This window comes from Branchiostoma belcheri, unplaced genomic scaffold (genome assembly GCF_001625305.1).
Source record: "Branchiostoma belcheri isolate BF01 breed outbred unplaced genomic scaffold, Haploidv18h27 scaffold111, whole genome shotgun sequence".
Classification (NCBI taxonomy): domain Eukaryota; kingdom Metazoa; phylum Chordata; class Leptocardii; order Amphioxiformes; family Branchiostomatidae; genus Branchiostoma; species Branchiostoma belcheri.
In genome coordinates, this window is record NW_017802503.1 from 940,674 (window position 1) to 967,451 (window position 26,778).

Below are 26,778 nucleotides of genomic sequence, written 5' to 3' on the forward strand. Positions count from 1 at the left end.
AAAGTCGAAGGACCTGTGTTTGAGGAGAGACACATCTCAATCAGGTTTATATAAATAGACATTGTGTCCTTTTAATTGGGAAATGCATTTTGGCTGGGAAGGTAAAAAGCAGTAGAAGGAGATGGACGACCTCGGCCTTCCAATTCACGAGTTTCCCATCCTCAGAATGCAACGCGAAAACGCGGGGGTAACCCTCATTTTCATAGGGCTGGAAGGCATCGGAATGATCCTGTTGACGTTAAACAGCTTGCTTTTTACTGTGTTTTGAGGTGTTGGGGCATTTTATGCTCAACATTAATTAAATTACTATGGGTTGAATCTGAAAACAAATAGAGAATGAATTTTTTTTGAATATGTGGTTTGTAACGTTATAGTCGCAACGCTATACTGATGCTGTAACATACATGTTCCATGTTGAAAAGAACACTAAGACTTCATTCTCGTGCGAAACACGTGCCAGTTCGATACTCTCCAAGCAGAGGTTGTGGGGGAATGATCGTTACCTTTTTATATATGGCCGTTTTTTTTTATTGTCGCTAACCCGTCGGTGGCCGCGGAGCTTCTCTAGCTAATGGATACTACCTGGCCAATTTGATACTGTCTTTTTGCCACCTAGAGGGATCTGCTTGGAGATTACCAATTCGAACCCAGAACCCTCACCACAAGGCCATCTTACTATATACATGTACCTCCAAAAACAACCTACTGTAGCTATGATAAATAAATACACACAAACACGGATATGGACATGTCTCTCTGATATAATATATCCTAATTTCTGAGGTATGTTATGATTTTCATGTACTACTAGACATATGGTATCCTATCCATTGCATTACTTTTACTTTACTCTCTGGTGAGGTATATGAAAAATATTTCATCCATAACTATTTGCACTGTGACAATCACATAGATCGGCTACCAATTATACATGATAATTATAGACAAGTATAGACACTATGAAACATGTAAGCTAAATGGGCAATTCAGTTTGGTTCCCCAGTTTAAAGAAGGATGTTCACAGTGAGGTAAAATGTTTGTTTAAAGTTAAAACTTTTGGTCCAACACAAAAAATTCTCTCACCTAGGCATTTCGACCAGTCACTCTGGTCTTCCTCAGTAGACTGACCCAGTGAGGCTTGTCACATGGCTTCTTTGAAGTGTGTGACCAGATACCTTTGACCCAGTGTTGACGTCACACTTCAAAGCAGCCACGTGACAAGCTTCACTGGGTCAGTCTACTGAGGAAGACCAGAGTGACTGGTGGAAAGCTCTAGGTGAGAGAATTTTGTGTGTTGGACCAAAAGTTTTAACTTTAAACATGTAACTACCAACACAGATAAACTTTCACGGGGTAAAATGTTATTGAGAATTATAGATAAATTGTAACTTACAGTGCTAACTGACCATGCTAAATGTCGTGCGACCTTTTAGTGTAATGGTTAGCGTCGGTGATCGCCAAGCGGACAACTCGGGTTCGATTCCCGGTTGTGACATGTTCGCCCCTTTCGGTTTTTACAGTGGCGCCCATTGTGGGGCTCGAACCCACGACCCTGGGATTAAGAGTCCCATGCTCTACCGACTGATTTACAAACACAATCATTGGCATATCCTACTATCATACTTATGTAGAAGGCACAACAAGATGTAATACCGGTAGGTACACATTGTGTACTTTACATTTGGGACTGCATTAGCTCATTATGTTGTCAGCTAACAACATGTTGTATATAATAATATTAAATTTACTATGTTGTAACAATATCTACATGTATGTATGTCACAATTACTTTACAACTACATTTGGGAATTACCCTGATGAAAATAACAGGCATCGAAATGCCAGCTCTTGTTAAACAAGTGGTCGTAAATAAAGAACTTTACTATTCAATCATTCACCAACCTCATGAAATTTACTAAGGAAAATTTAGCACAGTTAAGTAGTATTTCGTCTGTAGTGCTACGATGCAGACTTGCCCTGGCAGGGCATGTTGTTCGTAGTAACGAACCAGCTGGTAGACTAGTACAGTGGCTCCCTACTGGGAGATGTAGAGTGGGATGGCCTTATACTACTCTTTTGTCAATGTTAGAGAGACAATGGTCTCGTAGGGACTGCATTTAGTCTAGAGTCCACTATGAGGGAAAGAGCATACTGGAGTAACTTAATCAAGTGTACTTCACCGGATTAAAATCCGGAGGCATGATGATGATGAAGTAGTTGAAAATGGGAGAAAGATCATGGTTCGTTAGAGTTGGCTTTGTGGTCTACTTCTGTCTACATGAGTCCGGAAGAAACGAAGGATCTGGTGCCAAGAGTCCTCCTGGGCTGCCGCATGGCTTTTCGGTTTTCCTCCTGCCACCATACACCAGCCTGGAAATAAATGCGGATGTCACTAAGGCCATACCAGTTTAATTTGTTGGTTCTCTGATTCATCTCTTCATCTCTTTTTTCTGGTTTGAAAACAAAAAGATTCTGGTTATGAATCAACTCAAATATGCTCATATTTTGTCCCCCACAGTCGAGGAAAGTCCTTTTCTTCCTAGTTGTTGCAGTGGTTTGATTAAAAGTTCAAAATTCATTCGTCAAAATATCAACCCAGCCTTTCGTGCTGACACACACACACACACACACATACAGTATTACACAGACACACACACCACACACACACACACACACACACACACACACATACACACTCACAGACACACACACACACACAGACACACACACATACAGTATTACACAGACAGAAACACACACCACACAGACACACACACACACCACACACACACACACACACACACACCACACACACACACACACACACAGAGACACACCACACACATGCACACACACACAGACACACACACACACCACACACACACACACAGACACACACACACACACACCACACGCACACACACCACACGCACACACACCACGCACACACACACACACACACTCACACACGCACACACACCACACACACACACACACACGCACACACACCACACCACATACACACACAGACCAAAAACAATACCTACACTTTTCAAAGACCTCAACTGCAGTAATTATAACACTATATTATGTATATGATGCTTACGGAAAACTCCATGGTAGTACAGGCCACAGTGAGGCGTGTAGGGCGGCTCGATCAGGTGACCTGTCCCAGGGTACCTCAGCAGCGTGTAGTTAGTCTTCCCATGAGCCTTCATTCTAGCAATCGCCTGCAGTGGAAAGTGGAAAACTTTGAGAGTAATCATTATGCATAATACAACACCAGATATGATGAAAATGTTTGTGGTTTGCAAAACCTGCTGCAGCTGTATTAGGGCAGTTAAAACAAAAATGTCACATAAGACTGTGTCATGTCATTCAAACTTTCTTCCATAGCTTGTCTGTTAATACCGGTAAACTGAGATTCTATAGAAAATGTAAAACTGAATACTGCCTAGAACAATACCTAGAACACTGTGACTTTGAGCAGCGCTCCACTATTAGTAAAATTAGAATCAGTGCCCACCCCCTGGAAATCGAAAAAGGGCGATATATGAAACTGCCTGTGTCGGAGAGAATTTGTAAATATTGCTCCTCAAATGCAGTGGAAGACGAAATTCATTTCATCTCTAACTGTCCATTTTATGACGACATCAGAAAACAATTATTTAGCACCGTGTCCAAAATACTCCCTTACTTCCCCACCGTTCCCTACCACAAAAAAACATTTTTACTACTAAAATCAAAGAACCCACATATTATAGAAGACGTGGGTAAATTCGTCTTCCACTGCCTAAAAAGAAGAAGTCAAACCCAGTAAATCTAGTACCATGCATGTTGTAGAATATAGTATAATGCTAGACGTAGATATAGTCTCACATACCACTGTATTTTCTTTCTTATGTTGTTTGTAACTGCAATTAGCCCTCGGGCATGTATTTGCAATAAACTTTCATTATTATAATTCATTTATTCTTTAATTCAGGCCAGATTAACAAAAGAAAGTGAAACATGGCAACAAGAACAAAGAAGATCAAACAATACAATCTCACATATAATTATCTACTTTTGAAAAAACAGGTAGTATATCAACAAACTGACATGATAACAATTCAGCCATAAAGTCACCTGATTTGCAAAGAAAACTGCTTTTGAGCTGAGGTCATCCTCCCCTGCCACAAACATGATGGGACACTCTGCCTTTTCTACCTGTAAACATTAAATATGTCACATAGTACGTCCATGAAGGTTAGACATCCAGGTAATAAGATGCGCCAAAAAGCAGTTACTCAAGCAACTGGATATGATTTTGAAAGCGTCAGACGTTTCTATATCCAGTCATCCAAATCATATCCAGTTGCTTCAGTAACTGCTTTTTGGCGTATGTCACATTGTATCATGAAAGTTCATCTGTGTTGGTAATTACATGTGAAGAGTTAGAACTTTAGATCCAACACAAAAAGTTCTCTCACCTAGAGCTTTTGACCAGTCACTCTGGTCGATCTGGGCCCATCACCCTTCACTGAACCGTGATGGGCGCCGACATCGTCTACCAGATACCTTTGACCCAGTGTTGACGTCACACTTCAAAGAAGCCACGTGACAAGCCTCACTTGGTCGATCTAATGAGGAAGACCAGGATGACTGGTCGAAAGCTCTATGTGAGAGAACTTTTTTGTGCCAAATCTAAAGTTTTAACTCTAGATATGTCACAGTGTGTATAGATTTATTAAGACTCTACTACTACTACTACTACTACTACTACTACTACACGTACTACTGCTGCTGCTAATAGTACTATTACTACTACTACTGCTACTAGAACTACTTCTATTACTACTAGTACTACTACTAGTGCCACTGCTACTAACTACTACTACTACTACTTAATACTAATACTGTAATTACATTAATTGTAGGTCTCTTTTGACACAATATGTGACCACGACAAAAGAGTTAATAGTAGTGGTAGTAGTCACAGGTAGTAGCAAAGGTATACTTGTATTCTTCAACCTTGGCGTTGTAGGACCATGAAGGTACAGTACTTAAGTGTTAAATAGAACCATGAATATGAACAATGAAAATAATGTATGATGTTAATACTACTAATAATAGCGGTTATGGGATGATATTCTTACCTGGACACATGCCTGTATGCCTGGCTCTCTGGTAGTGTCCACCACACCTCTCACATCAACATGACCCTCTTTGGTGAATACAACATTTTCAGGTATCCATCTGTGGACGATTTGTAAATATAAAATTATACACATAATTTTAGTTCTGCTGCAATACAATAGAACATTGCTAGCATAGGGTACCCATTTGCAAACTTGTTGTTACAAAATGTCATGCGTTGTTACATGTCATTTTCGACTTGCTGTTCACAAACACACACACACAGACACACATCCATATTTAACATACATTACAAATGTACACCAGTCCTACACACACACACACACACACACACGCACACACCTACATGCACACGCACACAGACACTCATGCACACACACACACACACACACACACACACACACAAACACACACACACACACAAAAGCACACACACACACAAACATAAACACACACACAAACAAATGCACACAACATATACAATCATGTTACCAAATGCACTATGGTTTGTCAATCATAAGAATGGTATTGTTAAGAATCTAATCATAATATTATGATACCGGTCTTTTCTAAGTTTTGAAAAAAAAACTAATGAAACAGCTCACTGTGCACAAGGGAAGACTTTGTCCTTATATGGCAGTGGAGCCCCGGTTATGGCAGTGTAGGACCCGATAGCTACTGCCGCTGCAACCTGCAGAAATCAACTCTTCAAGTTCAGCATCCAATTGTGAATTTAAAAATTAGAACCCAGTAATGGGGCAGGTACATTTGTACATGTAGACATCAGAAATACCTGCATGGCTCCAATTTTACCTGCACAAACAAATAAAACAAACAAACAAACAAACAAACAAACAAAAACATTTGAAGCCCTGTACATCTATACAAAAGAAAAGATAAGGATTTCTTTCACTTAATCAGTTATACCATTGCCTTGCATCTCTATTTTGCGTCAATACACTGTGGTGGCATTTTGAATAATGGTCAGACTTGGAGTGTTTGGCTCAGAAACAAAAGGTCTGGGTTCGATCCCCTGACATGCCCACTGTTGTACCTTAGAAAAAGCACTTTACAAGACTTATAAACCCTAACTGTACGGTGGAGAGACGCCCACCAAGCCTCTCAGCTATTTTTCCATTGTCTAAAGTTTGTCCCACACTTGTGAGGACACACACTGATTTATGTGTTGCCAATGCACCAAGAACTTCATTTACCACAAAAAACAGTAAAGCTAAACAAAAATGACACAGTACCTTGCTCCCCATATGCGAGGCCATGCTTAAAGCTATCTCTCCTCCCTTTGAGGTGGACAAAATGCCCACACCGTGGCTCTGGACATCTGGGAGACTAAGCAGCCAATCTACTGCTTCCTGTAATCAAAAGATACATAATAATGATTATAGATATAATACATACACTCTAGATATGTACAACTAGACGTTTATAGATAAGGTACATGTAGGATTCCAATCGTGTAACCTGTATTTTGTTATACTATGTCCGACTAGCCTCCGTAGCAGGCTTAAAGAAGTGGGGGTTTGGTGGTCTTCGGCTGTTTTCTGATTAGCCCACTTCTAAAATAGGGGTAATTAAAAAAATAGCACATAAAAGCTCTCAAAGACCCTGAAGACTCCCAAATTTAAACCCCCCAGTTTGTCTGACACTGATTAAATCTAATTTAAAGTGGCCACAATGCTGATTTGGGTATCTAATGACTAAACAAAGCCTCAAACAAACAAGCAAACAAACAAACAAACAAACAAAAAAAAATGTGTAAATATCTAGTAATTAGAAGACAGAGGTGAGAGAAAAATAATGATGATGATGACAAATAAATATATGATGGACTGTATGATATGATAAAAATCGAACTGTACCTCGAAATAATCTAGGTCAATGTCGTACATCTCTTTTGGAAGGTCGTCGTAAGCGAAGAAAGCCAGGGCGAGAACAGCAAAGCCTCGCGATGCCAGCAGCGCCGCGCGGTACTCCGCCAAACCTCCGGTGGACCCGAACAGGTCAATAACTCCTGCAAACGGGCCTTCCCCTGTGGTAGGTGTCAGATAATTTGATTTGAGTCAATGTATTGAAATTGCAACAGTCGAATACATGTGGGACACAGGTAGCTGTTGCTGGTGATGTTTCCCACACACAGAAACAAATACAGGACAGAAAATACTCATTTTCACTTGAATTAAGTGGGGAAAGTCATGTAAAGTGCCTTTCCCAACGGCACAAGCTAGATCAGTGGCATGTCAGGACTCGAACCCGGGACCTCTTGGTTCCGAGTTGAGCACTCTGCTGTTACACCACTAAGTCTTAGTGTTAACTGTTGCCAGGACCCTCCATGTGAAACCTCAAGATTGTTCAGTTGCTTGAGATATCTTGTCTTAAAGTTAATGTTTTCTACAGAAATACTCATTAAAACTTGGCTAATCTTGCTCGCATCTCACCTGGAGGTAGAAACAGCGTTCCCCTTACACGCCCTTCCCTCACAGGTATCCTCTCCACACCTTCCCCCAGATACCACCTCTCCACAGTTGTAGCCGCGAGACAGTCAGGAAGGTTCTCCTCTTCTCCTGTCACGTCCACGTGTCCGTCATGCAGGCTGAGGTCGACCAGGAACGGCGTGGAGACGTCCTTCTTCCTGAGCCGCAGCCCGGGTTTCTGCCCAGGGGAAGGCTGCAGACTCCAGAACAGACCCATCTGGTCTATGCCTGAACAACACAAAAATGTAAAATAAGAAAAAACTACGAAGATGACATTCTTAAATGTTTACCTTCACCTGGTCTAGCCCAACAAACTACTACTCTGTTTATTCTTACTTAGTACTCAAACACATAAATTTTATGTAATGGTTATCAGCCAACCAAACTTGCTACATAATGCAAGTTTGGTTGGCTACAAACGTAACCCAACACCACAGGGTACTACCAGTTACCATGGTGACAGACATCGGGTCAAGGCTATTGACCTTATTTGTTTGGAATGGAAGTAGAAGAAGAAAAATATTTTCCTTCTGCGAAGGTAAACATAATTGAACAAAATTACCTGTGTAGGTCCCTCCCAGTGCAGGTTGTTTCCCCAGGACCACCCTCCCGGCACTGTCAGCCCTGTAATGAGCGTAGGACTGAAAGTGCGCCGTCCCCTCCACCAGCCGTGCCTGTAAATTGTTACTAGTCGGTTCATTGAAACAACACAGAACAAATCGGCCTTGCAGTAAAAACTGAAGTTTACAATCAACATATTCAGTAAAACCAACACGGTAGGTTATCATCATAAGTACATACTTGTATTACATGTAGTACATATCAGGGCTCTAAATACCGGGTGCATGTGCACCTTAGTGCACCCAAAATTGAAGCTGTGCACCCAATTTTTTTTCTGTGGGTGCACTGGTGCACCTAGATATTTTTGTAGCAATTTTTGTACATATTAAATGTATACAGTAATACTGGATATTCTTGGCATCTAAGTGTCAGAAAATCTTTGTTGTAGTACAGTTGTTTAAGATTTTGAAGTTAGCTCCCATTTCAGACTTAAAGCTTAGAAGAGGAGCAGTAAGATCTGTAATTATCAGTTTTATTTTATATGCACCCCCAAAATTTTTTAGGTTGGGTGCACCAGTGAACCTATTCCCAAAAATAAATTTCGAGCCCTGCAGTCTCAGCATTAGTTTAGCCAACATTGGCTTCACACTTGTGGTGTATCTTTTGGCCCCTCTAGCCTGGGAGGACTGGCCGTTAGGTGTTCTCCCGGTGTCGACAGAGGAAGCCAGCAACAGAAGCGGGGCGACTATCTAACCTGTAAGGTGACGGGCTGCCGGGGAGACAGACTCTCCACAGTGATGTCCACTCTCTCGTCCACCAGGGCTCGGGCCGGGCTCACTAACATCCGTGCCGCCTGGACGCTCATCTGTCTGATAAAGGATTACAACAAACCAAGGACATATTTGCATTGTATGGAGATATAACATCCGTGTCCATAATATCACCAGGGTCCATAATATCGCCACCATGAGAAACATATTTTTACTGCAACATACTTTTGGTATGCACTCCTTCACACATCAAATGTACATACCTAGGGTCTGTTGCAGTAAAAATATCTTTAAGAACACTATTTCTCAAGGTGGCGATATTATGGACCCAGGTGATATTATGGACACAGATGTTAGATTAATGTCCTTGAACAAACTTATCGTATTCATGCACAATCATATAAACGTTACTCATAAATAAAATAACTTCTTCTTCGATGAAGAAGTTATTTCATTTTAAATAAAATAACTTTGTTAGAGCCTTTGTTTATTCAACTCGGTCTGCTGGCCCCTTTCTTTCTATCATGTGCTAACGTAAACAAATTAGCCTGGGTTGTAACACTCCTGGCTTATTATTGAGGTCTAAGTTCAGGGTCAGATATACTGGTAACAAGATAATGTTACTGGTTACATGATTGAAGTTGTACCACGGAAATTATGTCAAGTTCAAAAAACATGAACCTCTACAGTCCATGTGACCTGAGGAGGTCATAGCTGGATATCCATTTCATTTATTTCATTTATTTATTTTACCAGCAGAATACACTCAGGTTACATTAAAAAACCTGTTTTTCGGGTAGTGCTGGGCATACAAGTACAAATACTGACAAACATTATACATTACAAGAAACAGACATAATCCAAAATAACATACAGTATAACTGTATATCCATAAATTACTACATGATCTCGATATTTTCAGTGCGAGATACCTTGATACCTTACTCTTACTATGTACAAATATTGTATGTCTGATTATATTATTTGCAACGATCTGCACATGTGAACGATCTGAACTCTAGCTAAGTTCGAGCTGTATTCTTGCTAGTCCTAACTCACCTTTTGTTGTTGTTGTCCTTGTTTAGAGTCTATTTTTCTCGCTAGACGTAGTCGCTAGGTGTTTTTACCTTTTCTATTAAATCAGGTCAAATATGACCTTTCACTCAGGTACATTTTTGTAACCCCAAGGACTTTTACTAGTAGTTTGTTTTCTCTACGTAGAAACTCTTTGATACCGTACCTGTAATGTATTCTTGCTATCTGCAGCATGGTACTTTGGTCAAATTTCCACAGTAATTTCCCAGGAACTTTTTACAATACATTTTTATGTCATACTTTTGGTGTTCTCTTCTTGTCCGGCGGCACACGCCCCCCTCCCACCGCAAGTTTCTGTGCAACTTGACCTCTGACCTCCGTGACCTGATGACCACAATAGCGTCACTTCATGATCTAATAACTTTTTGGTAAAACCCAGAACATAGGGACTAGCCTCTACCAGGCTTCGGGAAGCGACTGGAAAAAGTTAAATTAGCCAAATAGAAAGATAATGTACCAGGGGAGCGGGCCAAATGGCATGTTAGCAAAGACTCAACTTTGATTTTTAAAACTCCTTGGCCAATTTCCGGCTCTCCAGCCGCTTCCCGAAGCCTGGTAGAGGCTACCCTGCGACCACGTTTAGCGTAATTATAAACTATCGCTTAGATAAGAAATAAATAACAGCACCAAAAACAATAACTATATAGTGCTAATCGGTGTTCTTTGGACCGCTTTTTCAGCTCAGATAGTCCAAGTTTCCAAGATAAAATGAAATAAAAGTAAGATCTGAACGTAGCACATTGAAAAAGGCCGACACAACGGGGCCGCTTGAGCTCTGTTCTTAGTGAATGCCCAGCCTTTCGGTAACTCTCTGTAACATAAAAGTCCATCTACCGTGGTTACCCATCTCAATTCTCTGGTACGTGGGACACAATTGGATTTCCTTAGTGCGGATGTAACATTTTGAACTGGGACACCACATCTTTATTGAGCGGTAGTGATGCAAAATCTAACCATTCTTTGCAAGGAGCATCGATCGCCTGCTGGCTGGTAGCCTTTGAAGTACATTTACCTTCAGGCCAATTTTCACTGTTTTTCACTCTACAGAATCTAAGAGATTTGGTACAGATGCGGTAGTGAGTGTTCGGCCTTTTCATAACTTCGCCGTAGTCTACCATAAGCTACGCATCTCTATATCATCTTCAAACCGCCGACAGCGCTCTAAACTTCGATGGACTAACGAATTATTAGAAATCCTTTTAACCTAGATTTAGATGTTCAAGGGTTAGATGTAACAACTCGATCGGTGTAATGTACGTAGCCAGTTGCCGCCGCGCCGCGTGCCTGCGAAGCTGGTGTGTTACGCCGAAAGACGGTTAAATACTGCAGATACTGTAGTACTAGTAGCCTTTGAAGTACATCTACCTTCAGGCCAATTTCCACTGTTTTTCAGTCTGCAGAATTAAAGAGATCTCGTACTGATGTGGTAGTCTAGACGTCTGCCACTGTATAAAGCTTTCAACTTTAAAACTTTTTTTAGAAGATCGAATTCCCCATGGTGTTCAACTGATAAACCCACTGGCGAAGCAAACCAGCAACATTTGAGCAAACACTGACGAAAGCTAGTGGATACTAGCTGAAACGTCTGACCGTTTCCAAAAATCATATCCAGTTGCTTGAGTAACTGTTTTTTGGCGTACCATAAGCTATCTCTACCCTCAGGCAGGGCACAATTCGGTTACTTCTCACTTTGTGTGTAACACTTTGATCTGAGTCCTCACCACTTTATTGTCTGGTAGTGATTCAAAATTCAATTTTTCTCAGTCCGAATGTTGTCGCGTGCATGGCAGCACCTTTGAAGTACATTTACACTTAATATGGGAGATTTTCGCTGTTTTTCATATATAGCCTCTACCAGGCTTGGGGAGGCGGCTGGAAAGAGTAGAAATTGCACCCCAACTGTTCTCTCAACGGACAAACTCCCTTGGCATGCTTATCTCTCTATTTGGCCGATTTCTCCTCTTTCCAGCCGCCTCCCCAAGCCTGGTAGAGGCTAGTTTTTCAGTCCACGAAGATGTTAGGTACATAAAAATGATACGAAACTCTTACCCATTTATAGCAAATAGGGTTTTGGAAGTTTCAGGCTCCACTACAAATATCAATACGTTATCTAATGTTACTTACAACGCACTCTTATCGTAAAAATGATGCTACAGCATTTGGTTGGAATGTGTAATATCTTCTGTTTACTGTATAATGTATATCAACAAAATGCCATGTCCTCACTAAATCAAGGCATATATATAATATAGGATACTTCGTCTATCTTGTAAATAGACTACAGAAATGTACATTGAGAGCATCTTATATAACGCAACATTTGGCGGTTCCCGGTCTATTACTGAGGATACCACTTATTTGTATTTCTCATAATTGTATACTTCTGGTAATTGTATAGAATTCTAAAGCACCAAACCATTTACCATTCACTGAATTGTAAAAACAATGCATAATTGTATAGGGCATTATCGTATATTCCGGCGTATCGTATAGAATAGTGTAGAACAAAGAGGCCTTAGGAGTCTAACAACAAGCATCGGGATCACTGTCTCTCCCTGTAGTAGTTGTGTATATGCCGGTGGTATTTCCAGCATGTACATTTCTGTAAGTATATCTTCTACATGTATACAAGTGTGGCATTGTTTTTTATGGTTAGGCCACACCAAGTAAATTGTATGGATGACGTCCGCGCGCGCATTGATTTTGGCCTCTTCCTAGAAAAAAAAACAAGAAATTTTGCTTCCTGTAACTATGACCAAAGAGTCACGACAGTGCCGCAAATCGTCACATTGACGTGGAACCCGTAACGTGAAAACAGGACAGGACGACAACTGCTGTTCCACCTGATTTATTGCTGTTTTGATGATGAATAAAAGACTTCTTGCTTGTTACACTGTGTCATCTCATTCAATTTGTGTCCTAACATTTGTCGTCTCGTAGTATATTTCTAATCTAGGCATCTTGTTTTTTAGGGCCCTTCTTGTTTTTTTTTCGCCCTCTCGCATTAGATTTAGGGTCTCCAAAGGACGTCATCCATAAAATTTACTTGGTGTGGCCTTAGCAGTCTAGCAACAAGCATCAGGATCACTGCTTCTTCCTCCAGTAATGTTACTTGTGTATATGCCAGTGGTATTTCTAGCCCAGTATGTACAAGTGTGGCAGTGCTTATTATGGTTAAGAATCGATCTAACAACAAGCATTGCGATCACTGTTTCTTTCTTCTGTACTTGACAACTTGTCGCACACGCTTGCCCACTTCCACCATCGCATTTCCAGCCAAGTATTTACATTTCTGCAAGTATATCTATCATTATACATGTACATGTACTGTTAAGAAGCATGGGAATCACTGTTTCTTCCTCCGGTACTTGTCCGACACGCGAGCGCGTTTCCGACGGCGGTCGGGCTTGCGCTGCTTGTGCAGTCTCCCGACACTGACGCCCTGTCGACGCCTGACCAACACGTGTTGGTCCACCAGCTTGGACAGCTGACCCTGCTCAGCTAGCATTCGCAGGAACGTACGGATAAACTCATCGTAGTTGTGGGTCCGACGACAGTCATCAACCTGAGAAAACATGTTCAAACGTTAAGAAGACTTTAAAAAAAACAGGAAATGGTAGTAGGGGCAGTGGGTCCGACGACAGTCGTCAACCTGCAAACAGTAAATATTGATAAGACTTTTAGAAAAGGAAAAAGAAGTGTCGTAGCCTTTCTTGAGGCCGTAGGGGCTGTAGGTTGTTAGGAATGCGTGAACTCATTGTAGTTGTGGGTCCGCCAACAGTCGTCCACCTACAAAGAGCATACATTTTGAAACATTGATAAGACTTTTGAAAAAGCAAAGGTAGTCCCGTAGCCTTTCTGAGGCCACAAGGACAGTGGGTTGTTAGGGACGTGCTGGTCTACCAGCTCAGCCAGCATGCGCAGGAACGTGCGGATAAACTCATCGTAGTTGTGCGTCCGCCAACAGTCGTCAACCTGGGGACACAAACATTGAGAAAACTTTGAGGCTTTTTTTTAAAATGCAAAGATACTATTTTGAGGCCTTTTTGAGGCTGTAGGGGTAGTGGATAAACTCATTTTAGTTGTGGTTCTGCTGACAGTCTTCCACCTGAGAAGAGCAAGTATCGATAGTTAAAAAACAGCTCAAGTGACACATGGGGCGGCGCCCATCTCCGTTTCAGTTGCCCTGGGCCACACACAACAGCGCAGTCACTACAGCAGGGTGCTGGTCCACCAGCTTGGACAGCTGGCCCTGCTCAGCCAGCATTCGCAGGAACGTGCGGATGAACTCATCGTAGTTGTGGGTCCGACGACAGTCGTCCACCTGTGGAAGGAGAGCAAACACTGATGAGGCTTTTTAAAACAGGCAAACTTTAAGGTAATCCTGTAGCCTTTTATGAGACTGTAGGAACAGTGGGTCGCAGGAACGTGCGGATAAACTCATCGTAGTTGTGGGTCTGCCGACAGTTGTCAACCTGTGGGTGGAGATCAAACATTGAGAAGACTTTTATATGACATCTTTTAAAAAGGCAAAGATAGTATTTTGAGGCCTTTTTGAGGCCGTATGGACAGTGGGTTGTTAAGAACATGCGGATAAACTCATAGTAGTTGTGGGTCGAACGACAGTGGTCAACCTGTGAACATATTTGACCTGACTTAGCATGAAAGTTCATCTGTGTTATTACGAAATAAAGACTAAACTTTAACTCCAACACAGGAATGAGGTGGGACTTAACCAAATTTTGGCCTTGTTTACCCAATGGACCCGAGTACTCTTGGAATGACCCGGTCCTACGGTCACGTGTCTCTCTGATGTCACATTCCAAAAGTAGACGGGTCCATTCCATGATCAGCCAGAAATTTGGGTAAGTCCCAATCCATTCCCGTGTTGTCTGTAACAGAAAAAATTCAGCAACCAGCAGCAGCTACCCACCTTGTACTTCTTCCTCTTCTCGATCTCATCCTTAAGGTGCTGCTCGCAGATCTGAATTTCCGTCTCAACGTTCTTCAGCAGTGCCAGTAAGTCCTGAAGATACAAGACATTTCATAAGAAGACATAAATTTACTTAATTCGTCTCCTACTAATAATCAGGCTTAAAGGCCATGATGTTTAATGGATACAACATCTATTAAACAAACAACTCTATGGTGGCTCTCTACCGTCCATTTTGTTTGTACTGCGACGACACAGGCTTGCCCTGGCAGGGCATGTCATTCATAGCAAGGAACCAGCTGGTAGACTAGTACAGTGGCTTCCCACCAGGAGACGTAGAGTGGGACGACCACATGCTACACTTTTGTCAATGGTAATGAAAGATGCTGGTCTCACAGGGACTGCTCTAGTGTCTGCCAGGAGGGACAGGGCATACTGGAGTAACTTTATCAAGTGTACCTCACCGGATAATTCATCCGGAGGTATGGTAATGGTGATGAAGGCCAGCCTACATCATGCAGACTATGTCATAATACAAATGTGCCTATTGTGGATTTTATTCATTCATTCATTCTTTATTTCAGGTAAAAAACCCATATAACACATGTACAATACATCATTAAAATAATACAAAAAACTCTACAGACATACAAATAAAACAGGAAGAAACCAAGCTGGAGTACATTTTATAACAATATGACCAATGATGTTATTATGTTATTATAGTATTATACTTGATTGTACAAGCAATTAGCCTTCGGCATGATTTTGCAAATAAAGTTTCATTACTACAACATACCTTTGGTGCGAAGGCATGCGCCATGTTTGGCCTTGCCCCGCCCGCGTGCAGTGCATTCTGGTCCTGCTGGCCGTCCCCTGACCCCTGACCTGCGACACTCCCGCCCTGCAGGGTCGCGGCGGGGTCACCATCAAACTGTCCCGTCCCGGAGTCCCCACTCCCTAGCCTCTGCAGCCCCATGTCGGGATCCCCCATGTGGAGCCTCTTGCCCGGTGGACCGCCCCCCTCCCCACCCTGCAGCGAGCGCTTGAGACAGACAGTGATGATGTTGGTGTCTGCTTTTGTGTCGCCCTCCTGTTTCGTGATGCTGCCTTCGGGGATGGTCTGCAGCTCCGAGGTGGCACCCGGGGACCTTAAATAGAGATTCAAGTTGTATTAATTTAGGCTAGTGGACGCTAGCTGAAACGTCTGACCATTTCCAAAATAATATCCAGTTGCTTGAGTACCTGCTATTCGGCGTATGTATCAATTTATTTGACACTGAAGTGGGGGTACTACTGATTTGCATTCAATTCACAGCTCAGGCGTAAAAATGTTACATACAATATTGCACATAATACTGTTACTGGCTGGCTTTCGTACAGTGTTGAAAGTTTATTTTAATGGGTTGCTATGATCAAAACAAATATAACCTTACTCAAATATATGTAATAATTTTATATTGAAATATACATATAATCAAAATGGTTGTGATTACGAGTCATGTTTTGTCTGAAGATCAACAGGTCAGGGACACAATGACTCACGTAACACCTGTTTCAAGTTAAAACTATTGTTCCATCACAGAGGATTGTTCATACCTAGTGACTGGTCGAAAGCTCTAGGTGAGAACAATTCTTCAACCAGGTGCTGGTTATAACCAAAAGGTATAACTTTAAACATGTAACTAACTACGCCAAAAAGCAGTTACTCAAGCAACTGGATTCTATAAATCCTGAGCAAAGCCCTATCTAGGGCATCTCGCTCAGGGTGCACGGCTATTGCGGCCGGTGGGGTGCGGTGAAGAAAGTGCAAGAAAACAAACAAACGAACATAAATTTTGTGAATTTTGTGACTGGCCGCAATAAGCAATCCCGACTTACATCTGTGTGGATAATCCAAAATCATATCCAGTTGCTTGAGTAAGTGCTTCTTGGCATATCTTATTACCTGGATGTCTAACCTTCACCGACGTATGTAACTAACTAACAAGTACATAGGTGAACTTTCATGAGAATACAAACCTGACAAACTCCATCCCCACCCTGTGGCCCTCCTGTGCAGCCAGAAGTTTTGTCGCCGCCTCCGTGAACAGGTTTACGTTGTGCTGGTGGTGTTTAAACGGGTTCGGACTGCTCACGCCTGACCTGTTTATTTTTTTCATTCAGAAAAACATCGATGAATACAAATGAAAGGACACAGACTAAGTGGCTGCGAACTCAAGTTAAGCACAATTTATATTCTTGCAGCCACTTTTACAATGAAAAATAAAGGTTTTTTACAAAATGGTGAATAGTTTCATCGGGTTGGTAAGACACTGAGTAAAGAGACTCTTTTTACACAACTGCACTGTAGATACATTTCCCTGTAATCACGCTTATGTGTTTGGGAATGCATCTACAGTAGCGACAACTGTGCTACAGTGCAATGTGAAACAGTCAGAACTGAACAAAACGTTGGCTGAATAAAAGACTTGGTTGTGTAAAAAGAATCTCTTTACTCCATTTCACAAGTAAGCCTGTTTGCCAACCAGACATGGAATGTTGTGCACCCATTCTTTAGGTGTATGAATTTCGAGCCCTGATTATTGAAAGCAGTGGTCGAAATACTTTTTTTCAGTGCTCTGCAATATTGCAGAAGAGTCAAAATTTTGTTCTGCAATTTGGAAATACTTTCTGCAAATACACAAGCCTCCATACTATAATGTTGCAGGTTTATAAGCATGAACTGTTGATTGATATACAAATTAGTGAAGACAACTTTTTGGAAGTCCAAAAAGAAACAAAAGATAGACAAGTCAAGACAAGGTTGATTTAAATTAGTGAAGAAGCTCCTGTTGTTTCAGAACAAGAGCTTAAGTGTTGTCTGTCCTTGGGGCCAAGAGCGCCAAATCCCAAGTGCCAATTTTTCCTGCTGCAAAAATGCAGATTGTACAAATTTTTCTTCTGCAATCTTGAAAATCTATCTGCAGATTGCAGACTGCAGACAGGTATTTCGAACACTGTGAAAGGCTGACCTGTTTGCTGACCGGACCGGAGAGTTGAATGCGCTCCCGATCTCCGACGCTGTGTCCGTGCTCTCGTTGCTCGGGGCCGGAGACGGGATCTTGCCGTAGCCGCCGGTGTGGACAGTCAGCGGGCGGTGCGCTTCGTCCGGCCGCCATGGCATGTCCAGGAAACCCACCTACACAGGGGTCCAACAACAACACCGTTTATCAAAGTAAAACTTGCATGACAACACTTTTATTTTCATTGTCAATGTTAGAATACCAATTGCACAACGTTTATGGGGAGACCCCTGGAATAGTTTCCATACAAAATATCTAGCATATGTTACAATTGGTAGATGTACAGGAAAGCTAGCCTCTACCAGGCTTTGGGAGGCGGCTGGAAAGAGTAGAAATTGGCCAAGTAAAGAGATAGCATGCCAAGGGAGTTTGGTCGGGAGCAGCAAACTGTTCTCTCCAGCAGACCAAACTCCCTTAGCATGCTGTCTCTCTATTTGGCCAATTTCTACTCTTTCCAGCTGCCTCCTGAAGCCTGGTAGAGGCTACAGGAAACCGACCCGCCGACTTGCGTCCGGGTGGAGAAACTCGTCTGGTTTCCGGGTGTCAGCCACGGCGGAGATGGCTCGCATCGCCTCCGAGAACGTGATCTCACTGCCCTTCACCTGTATAATGTACATTACATATTGTCATTAATTGATGTAATCAATTGATGCTAAATGTTTATTATACTCTTCAAAACCTAGCAAATGAAAAGTCACCCTAACTTTTTGTATGTAATATTGTTTGATGTTAAGAGTTATCACACTTCAAAGAAGCCATGTGACAAGACTCATTGGAAGACCAGAGTGACTGGGCGAAAGCTCTAGGTGAGAGAACTTCTTTGTGTTGGATCTAAAGTTTTAACTCTAAACATGCAACTACCAACACAGATTAACTTTCATGATAATATTGTTTAATGTTGATAAGACAAATTTTTTTGAAAGTAGTGGATGTAAATAGTAGTTAATAATATGATGTTTGTATTTCATGTGTGTAAGATGACTCTAGGAACAGTAGTCACTGTGGTGAATCGTCACTAATTTGGAGATTCCTTCAATAAATAAACAAACAAACCTCCGTGGCCGGTTCCGTCGCAGACTCTGTCCCTTCGGTTGACGCTGAGCTCGTTCTGCCGCTCGTGACGTCCCCACCGGAAGACTCGTTTGTTTCTCCCTCATTCATTCCCTCCATCGCCTCTGTCGATGCCACCACCTGTAAATATGATACACAAGTATTTGATTTCTCTTGGTAAGTCCCAATGCATTCATTGTAGTGTTGGCAGTTCATAACGACATTTGATGTTATGATTTTCAATTGTTCGTTTCTCCCTCATTCATTCCCTCCATCCCCTCTGTCGATGCCACCACCTGTAAATAAGATATTTGATTTTTCGGGGTAAGTCCCAATGCATTCATTGTAGTGTTGGCAGTTCATAATGACATTTGATGTTACGATTTTCAATTGTTCGTCTCTCCCTCATTCATTCTTTCCATCACCTCTGTCGATGCCACCACCTGTAAATATGATAACTTGATTTTGATGTTACGATTTTCAATTGTTGTTTTATATACATCAATGTCAAATTGTATTTAATGGTCACTATTATTTTAAATTGATGATGGATAGTAGTCCGTAGTAATTAAGTATTTGGACCATCACACACTGGGGCATGCCCCTACTCTTTTTCAAAAGGGTTTGGTGGGTTTTTTAAAGAGCGTGGGGTGTGGCTCTTCCATTTAACATCCTATCTAAGGGATGTCCATAACCAAAGCTAGGTACTCATTTTCATGTTGAGTGAGGAAAGCAGTGTAAATTGCTGTGTAAAAGATCGTTGACAAGGTAGGATTTGAACCTGGAACCTCTTGGTTCAAGGCCGAACATGCTACCACTGTATCACACGACCCCACGCAACGTATGTTACATGTCAATTCTTAAATAAAACTGAACTCACCTCCTCATCCTCACTCTCCTCCTCTTCTTCCTCGTCTGTATCATCGTCCGTGAAGGATTCAGGCGGCGCGTCCTGATCGTTTTCCTCGGTAAACTCCTCCAGGGGAGACTTGGCGTAGTTATGGCTGTCCAGCGCAGGGTGGGTCACAACGGGACTGGACGTGTTGCGCTTGGTCAGGGCAGCGGCCTATGACATAGAGAGAATAGAACTTTATTGCACAACAATTGTACAAGGTGCAACGTATGGCAACGACTATTGAACAAAGAAAGAAAAAAAGAAAATGGAAAATGAAAATTAACATCCATTACTAAACATCGTCTAAAAGATACCTTTGACCCAGTGTTGACGTCACACTTCAAAGAAGCCACGTGACAAGCTTCACTGGGTCTGTCTACTGAGGAAGACCAGAGTGACTGTTCAAGAGCGTTAGGTGAGACTGACAGAATTTTTTTGTGTTGGATCAAAAGTTTTAACTTTAAATAGGTTACGTATATTTGAAGTAAGTTACCTGTGCCGTCGGCAGTGCCTTGTGCTTCTTCTTTTTCTTCTTCTTCTTCTTGTGACGTCGTCTGTCGGATGTCTCCGCGGTTGTAACGTTGTCCTTACCAGCAGCGGAGGAGCCGGCTGCAGCCGAGGATGCTGAAGTGACGGTGGACGAGGCTTTGGACTTGTGGGGTTCTGCGCCGAACGCGGAGGGGATGAGCGAGGTCAGGTGAGGCTGGGTGAAACGCACCAGCTGGAGGACAGAACACAATTACTGTAACTTCATGTATCTTTTCCCAGGATTTTTTAACAGGTAGCAGCATACGTTCGTTATTATGGTTCTTCCTTTTATCTAATTTGTTTCTTCTCTCTCTGAGGTATATTTGTACTTAAAAAGTCTCCTTTGTGTAATGTGTATTAAAAACATAAAAGCTACCTCTGCTGACACATTTGAATTTGTAACTGTTCTTATGCAAACTATTTTTGTCATTTTATTTTGTCTAGTTGGGAGGGCTAGCTCTTAAAACAGCCTCCGGATAGTTGGGCAGTCCTGACAGCAAGCACATTATTACCTTATCCCTACTCTTCTTAGGACGTTTGCAGGATTCTTTGATGTGCAGAGTTTCCCCAAAAAAAACATTTGCTGTGCCCAAGCCCCAGCATCAGTGTGCAAGCATGTCTAACCCTCAGTTATGGGAGCCTGGTTATGGGGAACAACAGACAATAAACCAAATAGAGAGAGAAAGTATAACATTACTTCAGCCTCAACATTGCAGCGATGCCCCCTACACAACAGCCTGAGCATTGCAGCGAGGCCCCCTACCTGCTGCAGTGCCTCCAACACAATCTGCCGGTTGGTTTTCAGGGTGTTGAGTTTCGTCTCGTACTGCTGCCGTCTGTCCGCTACCACCGCCATCAGGTTAAACCGGATGTCGTGGCCATTTTCCCTGGAAATGCACAAAATTCTTTATTCACGAGAAGCTCAAATCTTTTGTTCCTGTACGGCCTGACTATGGGTTGAGTTTTGTCGTGGCCATTTTCCCTGGAATGAAATTTCATTTGTTTAAACCATTCCTTTATTCATTAAAAGCTCAAATCTTTTGTTCCTGTACAGTCTGACTATGGGATGAGTTTCGTCTCGTACTGCTGCCGTCTGTCCGCTACCACCGCCATAAGGTTAAACCGGATGTCGTGTCCGTTTTCCCTGGTTAAAAAAAATGCAGCCTAAACTTGAACCTTCAGACTAGTATATGTAAGTGCAAGTAGCTGTAGGTCTCCAACTTCATATTCAAGTTAATGGAATCGGGCAGCAGGTTAGTTCAAAACATCACTATCATATCAAGTTATATAGAGTGTACATAGAAATTTCAACCAGTGTGCCAGTTTCTTTAAACCTAATGTGTACCATACATAATTCAGCATTGGGCTGCCAGTCTTTCTCCTGCACACTCCATGTTTATATTCTTTTCCATACTATGTTTTCAATATGCAAATACATTAAAAAAACATTTGACCCACCCTCCAGTGGCATTCCCTATCCTCTCTGAGATCACACGTCGGAACTTCTCTGTCCAGTCTTCCTTCTCTCCCCACGGACCTGAGTGGAAATACACATCAATTTTTACCATTATGAAAGTTCATCTGTGTTAGTAGTTACTACATGTTTAAAGTTAACACTTAAGATCCAACACAATAATGGTCTCTCACCTAGAGCTTTCGAACAGTCACTCTGGTGACTCTGATCAATTTTTACTTAATTCCTTACAAGTTACAACCAATACAGCTTAATTTGATAATACATGTATAAGGTCCAGGGTTCTCACCAGGGCTTTTTCATATTGTAGGGGGACCATAATCAGACAGTGAGTGCCACATGCCCCCTTATATTGTAGGGCAGACGGTGGGCTTTCCTCAGAAAATTTTAAAATGAATTTCATTTATTAGTTTACATGTCGTCATGTTGGCTATTTTCAATGCTCCCTGCACATATAAAACAAAACATTACTTAAGTAACATAATAGAAAGGAAAATAACTGAAGTATTCATTAGTATACAATATAGTGTACTAGTATAACCCTCTGAAACGTTCCCTACATTTTAAGGGATAAATTTCGTAGTAAGAAAGTTTATTAATATTTGTTACAGCTCTACTTTAAACTAAAGCCAAAAGTTATTTCACCACGATCAATCGGGTAGGGTCAGGGTAGGGACAAAAGAGGGACGTACCATGATCTATCGGGTAGGGTTTGAGCCCGTCCAGCTCAAACAGTCTGTCGTTGGTCGTGACGTAGCTGACGAAGTGGAACGCTTCGGCCGTGCGGACGGAGGAGATGCCGGTCTGCTTCTCTGGGAGGTGCCGGGGCTCTGGTCTGAGATGGGAGGAAAACAGGCAAAGTTGTTGTTGACTACTAAAAGTACTAGTACGATTCTACAAGGCCTGCTCTTGAGTCATTTGTTGTATGTAGTTCATACAAATTAGTCTGTGTAACGCAAACTCTGCCGTCCGCGGCTTTAGTGGCCATTCCCCGCAGTTTTCGGGGGCCGGCTGGATGTTGGGCGGGTGGCAACCGTAAAGCTATTTAATCAGGCTACATACAAATCTGCAATGCAAAAATCCATGCATTTAAAGACTTGTTGACTGACTGAAACATTATGTTTGTTTGCTTTATACTGAATTTGCAACAAAATTATCATCAAACGTGGAGATAAAGGTTAGGAATTTTCTTATAATGCATACATTTTATTTTGAATGATATTAAGAAATTGGAATGAAGACAGTTTGTTTGGTTTGTTCCATGTTCAGATGGCCCCTGTGCTGGTTACTCCTCAGGACTCACAGCCAGGCTGTATCAGGGAACACCTCATAAAGCACTAACTGTGCCTCGTGGTGTCCCAATAGCACCATCATCACTACATGGAGCAGATCTCAAAGCCGTAGTCATAGCCTTTGTCAGTCAGTGGCATCCGTTCTTACCATTTGCAAAGTAATTGATCATGTTCACCTGAAACTGAAAGTGCAAAGGCCTGAGGGGCCTTGCATTCAAAATGTACAAGATCCAAACCCTAGCTCAGTCTGTAATCTTTGCTTAGCACTCAATACTCATGAAAAACAGTACTGAAATTGAACACACACCACTACCAGTGGTCTGGCTGGCTACTGTAGCGGCCTGCATGGCCAGAGAAATGGAGATGGGTACTGAAGGATGTTTTTTAAACATGCTACTGGCTTGCTACATACCTTGCATGACTGTTGTGAGCTCTGGCTATCTCTGGAACATTTCCGATGGCCCAGCCTTTGGACTAATAAGGAGAAAAAGAAACAGCCATCACTATAGTACACAATCATGTACTAGTATTATCACAAAGACATGCATGTTCTCCATGTAATTTGTGAAACAATAACGACAACCTTTAGGAGACTTATTATGTTAAACCAAGTTTTCTTAGCTGAGTCTGTGTGTGTGTGTGTTTGCAAGTGTGTACAGGGCTAATTCCTGGTGAGTAAAAATGGGAGTAATTCACAACAATGAACAAAGCAAGAACTATACAAAAAATGTTTCATGGAGGTATACAATTTCTAACTTCTAATATGTGTAAGTTTACCTCAGGACCCATCCCCTTAATGTTTAAGTGTTTGATTAACTTTGAAGCGTGTGAGGGTTAGAGTGAGTGTACAGGATGAGGGTGAGGTTTAGGGTATGTGTAAGTCTTAGTCTTACCTCTGGGCCCATCCCCTTGGTGAAGTGTTTGAGACGTGTAAGTGTGCTCCCCAGGCTGATCTGGGGACAGTTCAGTAACACACTCAGCAGGGCGTGGGTGGCACAGGAGTTGGGGATCAGCTGCAGGGGAGAGACCACAAAAGAGAATGAATGAAAACACCCTTGCCTAATTACCTCTGACTTTTAGCTACAACAACTCAAAGAAGTACATGTACTTATAGAGATAAAATTCAATACAAAGTCAAGAATTAAAAAATGCAGCCTTGGAAAATTCATGTACTATGAAAACAAAAGATGATTATAACTACAGTCCTCACATAGCATGAAAGTTCATCTGAGTTGGTAAAATACTGTATGTGTACATAATGGGAATTAAACTGTTCTCCAACTCAAGAAAATTGACACAGCACCCAGGTCAGAAAGCTCAGATGAAGACTGAGCGGTTCCATCGAAAATTTTGGTATGTCAATTTTCTTGGCTCTGAGAACAGTTAAATTCCCATTATCATCATGATTACTGGCATGTGCTGGACAGTCCCTACCTGTTGTGCAAAGAACATGTCGTTAACGATGTCTTCGTCCGCCACAAACGACTCCTCCATGCTGGGGCCGACCTTCCGCCGGGAACGACGCTCCTCGCTCCACTTGAACAGGAAGATGAACCCGTAAACAGGCCTGATGAACAAATATTGTAAATAATTTATTAATTAAAACCTCCACCAAAAGCAAAGTCCATGAAGGTTAGACATCCATGCCAGGTACACAAGGAAACTGTTGCTCAAGCAACTGGAAAACTACCAGATGTTTCAAGTATCAATCACAACTTGCTATAGCTGGAATCGCTCAATAGGCTAATTATAAGCAAGGATGCTAGCCTTGTTGTTGAACTATACTTGAACTGTTGAAGTTAGCAAAGAAATATTTTACCCTTCAATAGGCTTGGACAGGTCATAAATTTCTTCCACTTGAACTCCCTTCACACCTGGAAAAGCAAGAAAATGTAACGTTAACGGTACATTTGATAAATTATGAAATACCACAAAGTGACACACATTCAAATTATGATTGTCATTATAATGTTATTTGTTTATTTTATGTCTGGCAACTTAATCATTATCAAAGCCTTATATATCAAATCTCATCAATAGAATATATGCCACCAACAATAGCATTATATGCTGTCTTTTGAGATCAGACTGCCAATTCAGGAACACGTATTTTAAAAATGTATATAGATTGTTGTGTGTTTAGTGTCTATGTGGTCCTGTCTGTACTATGGGTTTTTTCCTGAAATAAAGTCATTCATTCATTCATTCAAATCTAGTGGATCAACTCACCAAAGTCTTCGACTAGGAGAGTGAACAGCCCTGTGAAAAACAAAAGAACGTACATGTAAAGATTTGATAGCCGTTCAGGAGGACATGTAAACATGGCCAAACTTGTTATTGTTTTTCCAGACACCATTATGATTTCGACACAAAGACATTTCAGAACCCAGTCTCAACAAAAACAAAGGTCAAATATAATTTTCCCTCTTGTTTATTCAAAAGACCCATGTGTAGAACTATGGATTAACGAGGGTCTCTATATGTTATTCATTTTGACAAGGACATAATATACAAGTCCTTGCTTTCCGATACTAAGTATATGATCTCAGCGCATGGCGCTAAAAAAAAATGACACCAAGCCTCGGAATACGCTACCAATAAGTAGCTGCGTTTCACCTCAAAATCACGAATAGAAGGAAATCAGACTCCTCAAATTCTTACCTGGATCGCTCTCAAGCTCTAGCCACCCTTTGTTCATGGTGGAATCGGGAGAAAAACGCTCAAAACTCAAACTAAATCACGACATTTTCTCCAGTCGTTTTGTCTGGTGGGGTGGGGGTGGCTTGGGGTCACCGGCTTGACCCCAATTTAGACGATACTACTAGAGAAAGGGGGTGCTTTGAAAAATAAATACATGAGGTTTATTTTCCCATATTTTACGTAAATATATTGTAGTATAATATATTACATAGTATTATTTTATCAATAGTTAGTAGTATTATGTTGATTTTAGAATTTTCATCTCTTTTTGACCACCCATTTCACCCCTATTTCTGGAAAGAAATATTCCTCATCCGATCACGAATCAGCCAATCAGGAGCCAGACACCCAGTTCGAACCACTTCCGCGTTTTGCGACCTCTAGATCTTTTTGCCAAAGTGCAATACTGAATAATTTTGCAAGAAAGAATCTCGAATTTTGTCTCTCTGCATTCTGTTTTGCGCTCCGACATGGTGGAGAACGCCAGCACACACCCGTACCTGCCAGTGGGGTTGAAACTGCCGTGCCGGTATGTGGAGAATGACAAGTCTATCGTGGAACTTCTTGGCGTTTTCTTCGGCCTCACAGGTGAGAAAAATGCGGCATCAAATCCATTCATAGTCATACCTCATGTATCAATCCATACACAATGCATCGCCTCTCATATTTTGTAGGCCATTGTGAGTATCAGTTTTATATGATAGACGAGAAACAAGCACTTTAGATCGCGCTACAAGATATGACAAGTATGGCGCCAATAATTTGCAGTATACACAAGTCACAATAC

At 41.7% G+C, this 26,778-nt stretch overlaps 2 protein-coding genes across 3 annotated transcripts; both read right to left on the minus strand.

Moving 5' to 3' along the window:
- Nucleotides 1-1,466: 1,466 nt before the first annotated feature.
- Nucleotides 1,467-10,364, minus strand: LOC109487781 (acyl-coenzyme A thioesterase 1-like). Of its 2 annotated transcripts, XM_019791845.1 has the most exons (11): nucleotides 10,200-10,364; nucleotides 8,944-9,058; nucleotides 8,191-8,302; nucleotides 7,593-7,856; nucleotides 7,017-7,186; nucleotides 6,393-6,509; nucleotides 5,745-5,830; nucleotides 5,139-5,238; nucleotides 4,129-4,209; nucleotides 3,107-3,230; nucleotides 1,467-2,370 (listed from the first exon to the last, which is right to left on the minus strand). In XM_019791845.1, exons 1-11 carry the CDS (start codon nucleotides 10,226-10,228, stop codon nucleotides 2,246-2,248), a joined length of 1,323 nt encoding a protein of 440 aa, XP_019647404.1. In that variant the 5' UTR covers nucleotides 10,229-10,364; the 3' UTR covers nucleotides 1,467-2,245. The 2 variants fall into 2 exon arrangements, with proteins under 2 accessions (XP_019647404.1, XP_019647410.1); XM_019791851.1 differs by lacking the exon at nucleotides 1,467-2,370 and having other exon boundaries at nucleotides 3,115-3,230; nucleotides 4,129-4,205.
- Nucleotides 10,365-13,656: 3,292 nt separating this feature from the next.
- On the minus strand, nucleotides 13,657-26,079 carry LOC109488101 (ubiquitin carboxyl-terminal hydrolase BAP1-like). The gene is made up of 18 exons (XM_019792254.1): nucleotides 25,953-26,079; nucleotides 25,521-25,550; nucleotides 25,111-25,165; nucleotides 24,726-24,858; nucleotides 24,185-24,304; nucleotides 23,704-23,765; nucleotides 22,692-22,834; nucleotides 21,984-22,062; nucleotides 21,289-21,412; nucleotides 20,491-20,718; nucleotides 19,983-20,168; nucleotides 19,106-19,243; nucleotides 18,550-18,654; nucleotides 18,002-18,168; nucleotides 17,010-17,132; nucleotides 15,787-16,138; nucleotides 14,988-15,080; nucleotides 13,657-14,378 (listed from the first exon to the last, which is right to left on the minus strand). Exons 1-18 carry the CDS (start codon nucleotides 25,987-25,989, stop codon nucleotides 14,232-14,234), a joined length of 2,322 nt encoding a protein of 773 aa, XP_019647813.1. The 5' UTR covers nucleotides 25,990-26,079; the 3' UTR covers nucleotides 13,657-14,231.
- Between the last annotated feature and the right edge of the window lie 699 nt (nucleotides 26,080-26,778).